This window comes from Carassius carassius, chromosome 25, assembly GCF_963082965.1.
Source record: "Carassius carassius chromosome 25, fCarCar2.1, whole genome shotgun sequence".
In the NCBI taxonomy this organism is placed as follows: Eukaryota; Metazoa; Chordata; class Actinopteri; order Cypriniformes; family Cyprinidae; genus Carassius; species Carassius carassius.
Genome location: NC_081779.1, coordinates 22,451,087 through 22,461,412, shown reverse-complemented (window position 1 = coordinate 22,461,412; position 10,326 = coordinate 22,451,087). Strand labels below are relative to the sequence as shown.

The 10,326-nt window shown below is 38.6% G+C and overlaps 1 protein-coding gene across 1 annotated transcript in view; it reads right to left on the bottom strand.

The window, feature by feature from the left end:
• Positions 1-501: 501 nt before the first annotated feature.
• Positions 502-10,326, bottom strand: part of LOC132104417 (regulator of G-protein signaling 18-like) — a 13,323-nt gene continuing 3,498 nt past the window's right edge. Inside the window, exons 3-6 of the mRNA XM_059509874.1 lie at positions 9,326-9,387; positions 9,031-9,161; positions 2,480-2,646; positions 502-2,096 (exon numbers count right to left, since the gene is read on the bottom strand). Coding sequence (XP_059365857.1) covers positions 1,926-2,096; positions 2,480-2,646; positions 9,031-9,161; positions 9,326-9,387 — 531 coding nt within the window. The 3' untranslated portion in view covers positions 502-1,925. The remainder of the gene's footprint in view (positions 2,097-2,479; positions 2,647-9,030; positions 9,162-9,325; positions 9,388-10,326) is intronic.

The following is a 10,326-nucleotide window of genomic DNA, read 5'->3' as shown; positions in this document are numbered from 1 at the left end:
AAATTTCTTGTGCTCAGGAAGTTTTAGTGTGACTTGCCTGGAACGCAACAAAGTCATGAGTCGTGGTTTGAAGTCGTGACTTATGGGCTCATAAACCTGCTTGGAACGCATCATACAGTAAGACACCAGTCCAGTCTGTGCTGAAACACTGCTGTCAATCAAACGATTGTGGGAGGAGCCTGTCTGTGTGACGTCACAACGACAGTCATCTGAGATCGGCTCGATTTGAGAAAGGGGCAATGATTAAAAAACACTGGATGGATTCTTATCATTATAGGGTGGATGTGTACACACTGCCAACAACACACCTTTCAACTTGTAAAAGTGCTTGTAGCATCATATGACCCCTTTGAGAAGAGAAATGAACTGATGGGCATCGCAAAGAAGTGAGAGTAATAAAGGGAGGATAAATTATTTGTAAGAATTTTTATTAAACCACAAAAGTTAAAAAAGAGCTTTAATGAAAAAACATCAGCAGCTATTTGAAACTTTTAAAAAATGTATCAGTCCTGTTTATAAATGTTTTGGCTATTTGTTTTATGGGTTGTGCTTTTATAATCACAAAATGTTTTATAATGTTTTTCAAAAACAGGTCAATGCAAAAGTACAGACTTTTTTAAATTAAATTAAACGGTGGAACATTTTCTTCTGTTCGATTCATTTACATCGCTGCTCTCAAACAACATAAATACTCTGATAGTCAAACTGGTAATCATTCTTGTACACTGATCACATAGTTCCATGATTCCCTTAAGGAAGTCCTTTATATTATGCTCAAAACAGATTAAACCCTTGGAAAACATTTGACAAAGGAAATTAGTGCATGCGGTTCTTGGTAGCATGTGTACATTAATAATACATAAACCGTCTGGCAGTCACAGCAGACATCATCAACAGACACTAAAATACAAACACATCACAATTTGTTTTATCTATGTGCGTTCATCTGGAATATACATTTAAAAAATGTTCCCTCTCAGATGTTCAAGTTTGACATTTTTGTGATCTGCTCTTTTTAAGATGTTCTTCAGTTGTTCAATAACAAGTAAACAGTGCTCTTCAGGGTAATTGCTCTTTAACCGAAGCCTTGGAAATGTACATGTGCTTACTGGGATGGTATTGGTTCTGGTGTCAGTTTGCTCAAGCAGGTTCCCGTTCAGCGTCTGCATTTGAACCCTGTCAACTTGTGACATTTCCCTGCAACACGCTCTACAGAGTACCACTTATACATGTGTGATGATTTAAAAAGGGCCAAACTCCTTGATAGACCTTTGATTTCAATGTCTACAGTCACCTTTTCTTCAAATGAATGACGAGTACAGCTTTAGTATGCAATCTGGCCGTCTGTCAAGCCTACAAGGAAGTATCCAACTTTTACTTAAAGTACATGTGTTCAATTGCTTATTTAGATAACAGTCTATTTGAACTTTGTCTTGGTGAGAGCTTGAGGTTTTGTTTGAATATCTATTTAACTATATTATAGAATTATTTATTGGAAAGTAAATTCGAGGAATGAGTCATTAGTGCTGCTGGTTTGTAACCACACATACAGCTGGAGTCATGACCCTAAAGTCACTCTAATAAGTGTGCTCCAGCCTTTCCCTGAACAGCCCATTCTGGCCAGACGTGTTTTTCTCTTTGTTGACTGTCTACATGCCAGATAAAAAAAAGACAATATCAAAAGTAAAATCTCAGCGCTTCTTTTTCCCATTGCATGTCCCTTTAGACACTATGCATTCAAGTTCAAGACGATTGCATAATCTGTTTCTTTCTTTTTTTTATCACTAAAACATTCTTCAGTAGTTTAGATGATTTTTTATTTTTTTCATGATAGAGACATGTTTGCACTCTCCACTGTCCAGGCATGATGTCTGTTCAGTTTTTAGGATGACTCCGCTTTTTCAGACATTTCACCCAATCTCAATCTAATAGGAGTCCCTCAGTAGTGTGAGGTAGATCTCTGACTGGAGGAAGCGGGGGTAACTGTCCATTTCCAGCAGGCAGTAGATGCGTCTATGGGCGTGTGAGAGGGACGTGTGAGAGGGGGCTTTGAGGAGTTCAAGGGTCAGTTCTCTCGTCTTACTGTCCAGGTTCACCTAAAAGTGACAGAAAAGAAATTCATAGTTCACAAATATTCACACAAAAATTATATAACGGAGGATACCTAAAATGATCTTTGCTTTTATATCAGACAATGTGACTGACTGTCGAGCTCCCCAACAAGGCAAAAAATAGTTATAATTATTACATCATATAAATCATCATATGATAGATTTGTGAGGAACATACCACAGTTTAAAGCATAAGTTTACAATTTCTGTGGCATTATTGAAATTTGCACACAAAACAATGAAGTTGTCGGATGTTCAGCAGCCCCACTCTCCATTTGTTCTTTATTGTGTGAGAAAAAGCAGCTTGAACATTGTGGAGGCAATATTTTCAAACATACAGCCAAACTGGGATGATACTGGGAATCTACCTCTCTGGGAGCACCCGGCTGGATGTAAGTCTCCATGATCATTTTCGCCCGTCTCTGCAGGCTGAATTTGTTGGACGACTGTCTGTACTGCTCACAGGCCGAGTAGAACTGCAGGTTTTCCTCACTATACTCGGATCGCAGGAACGCTTCAAACACTGTGACTCCCACTGAAGGGCAGGTGAGAAGAGAAAGAATCTTAATGAACTTTGTGGGGGAAAGAAACAGCTATTTCTGGTTGCAAATGGGGGGGGGGGGGGGGGTGGAGGCTCAGATGACAAATTCACATGCATGTTCTGCCATACACCCACACACGTTATACATAACACAAAAATCAGGAAAGAAAAAGCTTTGGACATAGATATCTTGAGGGTTTATCTCACACCACATGTCTTCCTTCCCTCTGATTTCCTCGAAACCCTTAAACTATGAGTTGCGCCACTCTGAAGAGAGTAAATAGAAGCAGGGCTCTGGAGTTACAACATACAGCTGTTCCCACAATTCAACCAGTCCAGACACCAACACACAGTTCACAAAAAGATTCATTCAATTCTGGATAACACACGCTAGCTTCACCCTATGTGCAGGCGTGAATACATATGGCACAAAAAATACTGAACTTTAATTTAAAATGAAGTTTGAAAATATGAAATAAATTATAGTGTAATGACTTGTTATTTAAATGCATTTTAAATAATGCAAGGCTTAAAAGGGTCAGTTTATAGTTTATGATAATCATCAATATTATAATGGTTGAATGGTTGGAAGTAATCAGTCAACACTATCATTTTTGTAATAATTGCAAAAATTGCATGAGGTTATGTATTTCCCATCATGTTGTAGAAATAGTCCAAAGGATGTTACTTATTGGGGGTCACAATTTTAAGAAATGTTGCTATGTTGCTTTAAGAAATGTTGTAATGCGGAAAATTCATGTGGTAATATCAATTCACTCTATTCTAGAGCTGAAACAACGAATCGATTTAATCGATAAAAATCGATTATTAAAATAGTTGTCAACTAATTTAGTCATCGATTCGTTGCTAAATAACTTTTATAACTGCTAAATAACATTGGGGAAGTCGTGGCCTAATGGTTAGAGAGTCGGACTCCCAATCGAAAGGTTGTGAGTTCGAGTCCCGGGCCGGCAGGAATTGTGGGTGGGGGGAGTGCATGTACAGTTCTCTCTCCACCTTCAATACCACGACTTAGGTGCCCTTGAGCAAGGCATCGAACCCCCAACTGCTCCCCGGGCGCCGCAGCATAAATGGCTGCCCACTGCTCCGGGTGTGTGCTCACAGTGTGTGTGTGTGTGTGTTCACTGCTCTGTGTGTGTGCATTTCGGATGGGTTAAATGCAGAGCACAAATTCTGAGTATGGGTCACTGTACTTGGCTGAATGTCACTTCACTTCACTTTATTTGCCGTAAGCGGCTCATTTCGTGCATATTTCAAATCTGCGGTGACCAAAGTGTGGCAGTAATGAGCCACCGGAGGTTTTACTCAGCCAGTACAGCAGGAGAAGTAGCGAATAGCCAATAGCTGGCCTCGTTTTATGTCACGTGCTTCCCGAACAGCGTCTCTGCAGCATTTAGCGGGATGTGGGAGACTGGGAGTACTTTACTTTGAGCCTTCAAAAAAGAAGAGTAACCTGTAAACTCTGCACTACTGAACTGTTTAAGGGGACGTTCACATATCGCGTCTTTTGCGCGCTCAAGTTCGTTATTTCCAACACCGCACCGAGTTAAAAACATCTCAACTTTTCAGAATGCTGCAAGCGCATCGCGGGTCATGTGACAAGAACTAACCAATCAGCTTCATCCTTTCCCGTAACAACGTTAAAAGCTCAGTCAAGATGAAAGGAACAGCTGATCATAGTTGTATATGGATTTCCATTTTGAAATAAATTTAGTAGCAGAGCTACTGCAAGCGATTTTTTGAGCTGCAAATCCATTTATCCTTTGCTGAAATTTCCGCGTCTTCAAGGAGAGAGCACGTCATGGTTGCTTAGCAAAGGCAGACGCCTCAGGGGCGCTTCTGCAAGAGCGCTTTGGAAAGGAGGAGAAAGCGGTGCGCCTAGCGTTTTCCACGCGTTTTTAGGCACGATATGTGAACGGCCCCTAAGACTTTTATTTGTGCAGATTCTCCACACAATGTTGTTTGCAAATGTTTAGTCGTAAAAGCTGATAACATTGCTTTTTACCAGTTAACATTTAAAGCTTTACAAACATGTTATGTGATCAGTTTGTCGTTTACCAGTTCATAATTCAGTCGTGCAGCCTAATTATGACTGAATGAGAGAGGTAAATGTTTAAAGATATTTGAAATACACTTTTTTTCTAAGTATTCACTGCTCTTTTTCACACAGCAGGTTTTTTGTGTGTGACTGTCCAATTTTTTTTTCTGGACAACCTTCTGATGGATTTTACTTTAAATTGTGAGTTTCATTCAGGTTTCATGCCATTGGCACTTTATTCGAAGGATTGTTTACAATTTCACAGCAAAAGCTATAAAGCTGTTTCCCAGTAAATAATAAAATACAATGCACTGCAATTTTATTCTGTTTTATCCTTACTCTTCGTGAAAATATGTTCTGAAAGATTCCTTAATAAGCTTCATTCGGGATGTTAAACTACTTTAGGAGCTCTAAGGACTGCCATGGTGAAAACATTATTTTAAATCTCCTTGTGAAATTTGCTAGAGTATGGGTCAGGGTTCTGATTGCAGAAGAGTTCGACAAAGGATTACTAACACAATAAAACAACTCCAGGTATATTTTTGATTAGGATATGACAGTGCAAAATGGTTAAAATCTCTTAAAAATCTATGCTGAAGGATAAAGACCATTTATTAATAATTTACTTGGGGGAAAAAATTGAAAAAAACTAAAATATAAGTACATAAACCGATTAATCGATTAATCGTAAAAATAATCGACAGATTAATCGATTATCAAAATAATCGTTAGTTGCAGCCCTACTCTATTCTGAATCTCGTGGTTTTGGTTAATAAATTACTTCAGCAATAAACTGACTATCAATTAAACAGATTAAATCAAAATTACGATACTGTAAAATTTAAATGGTTGGATTCATTCATACCTCAAGAGGTATGAAAGCCTTAAAATTGATCTTAAAAAAATAAATGCAATCGATCTCTCGCTTGCTTTGAAGAAACATGGGATTTAGGTCTTTATTTCCATGAAACAATACCCTATTCAAGGAAAGCACCTGTTATGTTTGTATGTAGAGTATTAGTTTTCAAAATATCAGTGACACAGAATGGACTGAACACAGAAATGAATCCTCACTCCATGTTATACTCTGAGCAAACAGTCTCGGCTGTAACTGCAAACCGTTCAAAAGCTGTTTGAGAGATGGAAATGACTAGATGCTGTTAATCATTAAGTCCTATTAATAATAACTCAAAGTGAAAATCACAGGAACCATGACGTCAGGTATCAAGCGAAACCGTATCCGTTAAAAGTCCACTGTTTACACATCACAAGCTGCACTAACAATAAAAGTTTCTCAGAAGTTGTGTGCTGTTTAGACAGACGTTTGTCATGTACTGTAGAGTAAGTACTAAATGTCAACATGTTGTGCTACGAACTAATACTGCAAATCATGCAGTTTTGCTGCTACTTTTCTAAGAAATCCAACCGGCAAGTTTTGCCTGGTGGACAATGAACCTTCCCCTCAAGGGACTCGAATCATATCTATAGACCTCGTGGTTGGACTCTTTTCATCCTGACAGTCACTCACAAAAGCCTGGCTACATGCGACAAACCATTCAAAGACATTTCCTCACTCACATTTCCTTCTGAAAATGTAAAAATCTCGTTGGTTTAATCTGTGCAATTACACATCTGCCTCCCGGGGAAAAAGCTCATTATTATGTTATTTGGGTTCTTCATATCGTTTCATGTTGTTTGGGAATTCTCTGGAAACTCATGCCTGAAGCTACATATGAAAAAGGTTCCTCAAAGTTTAGAGGAAAGCAGGTTCAAGGGTGTTTAAATTATGTAGCAGATGGGTTTCATTACTGAACCACAGAATTATACTGAACACACACCAAGCTGGCCTATACACTACCGTTCCAATGTTGCATTTATTTGATCTTAAGTACAGTGAACCTATTGTTAAATATAACAATCCAAAATAGCACTTTTCTATTTGAATTTATGTTCCATTGTAATCTGGTCCTGTGATGCAAAGATGAATTTTCAGCATCATTCCTCTAGTCTTCAGTGTCACATTATCCTTCAGAAATCAGTCTTGCTGATTTGCTGCTCAAGAAACATTTCTTATTATTATCCATGCATAATGAATTGAAAGTTCAAAAGAACAGCCTTTGTTTGAAAAATAAATAATTTTCATTGTATTATAACATATTTTTCTTTACTGTCATTTTTGGTCAATTTAATCCGTCCTTGCTAAATAAATATAGCATTTTTTGAACTGTAGTGTGTATATTATAATGCTATGTAGCATATCTGACTCGAACCAGACAAATTAAAGAGTCGATCAGAGCCAAATTCCTCAGGAAGGCAACCGGAGGTCATAAAACATTCTGTGCCACAAGTCCCAAGCAAGATAACCAACCAACCAACTTTTTCACAGAACAGCTTTCAACATTAACACCACTAGAACAATTATTGACAATTTCAATTCGGAGGAGAGATTGTCAAATTTGTTGTTCGTAATTGAAATGCAATGCTGGACATCACATGTAAACCCATGAGAGTTATACACCATATCCTTAAACACTTCCCCCACCCAGCAGAACCAGACTGAAATTCCTAAGGGGGGGGGGGAGCTTTGAACCTCAGGTCTCCACAGACATCTTTGTCAGATAATGGCACAGAAAACTGTCTTTTCTACATGTATATGGACCAAAATGAACTCAAAAGGACTTATAAATGAATATCAGTCCATCGCTTCACTCCATATTTATTTATGTGTAACCCACAGATTTGACTATCATGTTATAATCACTTATTGTGTATGTCTTTTAATAACTATTGGATAGCTTAAAGATACATATTCATGTTTAGTGTGTACGTGTTCGAATCTGTTAGCTTGAAACAGTCATGACCATCAGTTATTTGTCAAATGTATCATATTCTTGTTATAGTAATCATGTCCAAAATTAGACCCTGCAAGAGCGGGAAAATTCGTACCACATGCTTGATAAGATAACATATGATTTATGATGCCCCCGAGCAAAGACAATATCTGATTGGCCAAGACAACATTTGAGGTGTGGCCAACAGGCCAGTTTAAATACTCAGAACACCATCAAATCATGCTTTTAGTTTTTAGCTATGCTTCTGCTATTAGTCATGCCTGCTTTTAGTTTTAGCTTTGCTTTTGCTATCAGTCATGCCAGCTTTTAGCTTTGCTTCTTAGCTTTAGCTTTTAGCCATGCTGTTTGTCATCACTGTTCTTTGAGCGCGGTCCCAGCGTGCTTCAGCCTGCACACCTGCTGCTACTTAGCCACGATGAGAAGGAACACCACCTAGTCTCGTCAAACTTTACTTCTTTTCTTTTCCGTTTGAAAGTTTCGTGTTCTGAGTTAAGTTTTGTAACGTTGAGTCTCCGACGTCTGACCTCGAGTGCCCGTTCAACTTCAACCAGCCACACAACTCTGCATCGTCAGCCAACGCCCAACCATGGGCTTCCCAAGACGTCACTTAAGTGACTACTGAACTTCCAGCCAATCAGCGACATCGGGAAACCCCCTTTCAACGACAACAACGGGAACATCGGCCATGTACCTTCATACATTTGTACTGGTGTATCTAATATAATATTAACCTCATTAAGGAACTCAATGCGAGGGTTAATTAAGTGATTGATGGTTGTTCATGTCTGTGCAATTTAACGTATTGCTGTAAACTTGGGATTTCACATTTTCATTCTCTTATACTCATCCTTCCCTAACTTTCGATCTTCCTGCAACTTGTGTGAATGTGTGCGTGCGTGCGTTTATGTGTTAGATTAGTTTATATGTCTTAGATTTATCTAATAAAGCCTTATTCATATTGAAAAGAGAAGTATCTTGTGTTTTGTGCTTACAAGTTAATGTCTTAAACTGCCGATCTTGTTACTGTGCTAATTGATAGTGTTTTCACTATACTTTGGATATTAATATCCAGTGCAGATTTGATGTTAAACGGCTCGTTCAGTGAATCGCAGGGCGTCTCAGTGATCAGCCGTGAAACAGTGATTCTGTTCAAATTCCCTTTAAAATCTTAAATGATTCCCTTTGAGCTAAATTGACCTGTTTCCCTTACAGCTACATGATCCAGTACGGATATCAGGCAGGATATGGTCCTCTTTGCACACAATCTTTTTCATTAAATCAACATTTTAAGCATGGATGGGCAGTTGGCCACAAACATCTCAATTTCCAAGAACAGCTTTCCAGGTCAAAGTTAGAAGAAGAACACATTGCTTTAACACGACCCATGTGATGCTATGGTGTCTCACAAGCGTCCTTTGACCAGCTGCCTGCCTCAAGTGGTTTAAAACCAAACGACTGAGCGCTCACCTCTGCTTTCCAGCAAAACATCAAGGGACTTGGCCCAGCTCTCCATCTCCGTCCTGCTGAGCTGAGCTCTGCTGTGACCCACCTCACTCCACTGCCTGAGGAAAGGCATTCGAGAACGCCTCTCTTTAGCACTGAGAGAAACAAAAGAGCGTGAGAGGATACGTGACAGACATAGCCAGAATAAAAAGTGTGGAATCAATAACAGTGGGCTGGGAAGGGGCAAGCGGCAGACAGAGAACAGGCCAGAAGTGAAGCGGAGATGAAAATAATATGTGGCTTGATTGTTGGATTTTACCTGGCTACACTCTCTCTGTGCTCCGCACTTGTCAGATTCGAATGCGAGGACTGCGGTGAACCCTTGCGTGGAAAAAAAATAAGGTCACTGATTAACACTGCATTACACTGTCAAGATGATCTGACTTGATTCAAGACTTCAAGGAAGTATTATTTACACAAATATTCCAAGTATAAAACAAAGGTGTTGCATCACGAAAAGCATTCTCACTAAGCCGGTTCTATCAGATGCCAAAATATTTCAAAGAATTCACATTTTTGCTCCACAGTATCTTTTCGTGATATCTTGCCACAATACTGTAGATTTTAAAAAAAAAACGCACACAATTGCATCAATAGTGTGATTCCCTCATACAACTCCATTCAGTTCCCCTTTCAGAGCTCGCTTCTCCTTTTACTGTTTGGACAAAGCAACATTATCTCAAGGGGTAAAACTGATTCAAATACAATACAGTTGCATTCATGTCTTTGACTTCGTCACACTTGGCTTGTGAGTTCTGAATAAGCATTGCTGTATCCTGGAGCTGAAGCCCTGCTGCTCCTGATATATGTCAAAGACTTCTTGTACTGTACAAAACGTTCAACAGTTAAGATGTCTCGGTGGCCAAGGGCCAGTGTGAGAAACTTTCTGACCATTTAAAGGAACTGTTCTGCCATATCAGTCCAGTGGTTACATGGTTACATGATCTTCTATTTATCGGTTTCTGTAATGTTTAAAGTACCATTGTTTTCTTCCCCAAATTCTGCAGACTTAAATGAGGTTATATTATCCAGCTGTCTGACATATAAAAGCTTTTGTGACGGTCTTGGCCTCAGTTAGAATACATGGACAATGATAAATGAATCAGTGAGGTTTTGCATCCTATGCCCTAATTTTTTATGAATATAGCTGTAATGGATTTACAATACAGTAGTTAACCATTTGCCATAAACATAAAAAAAAAAAAAAAATTATATACATATATACATATATATATATATATATATATATATATATATATA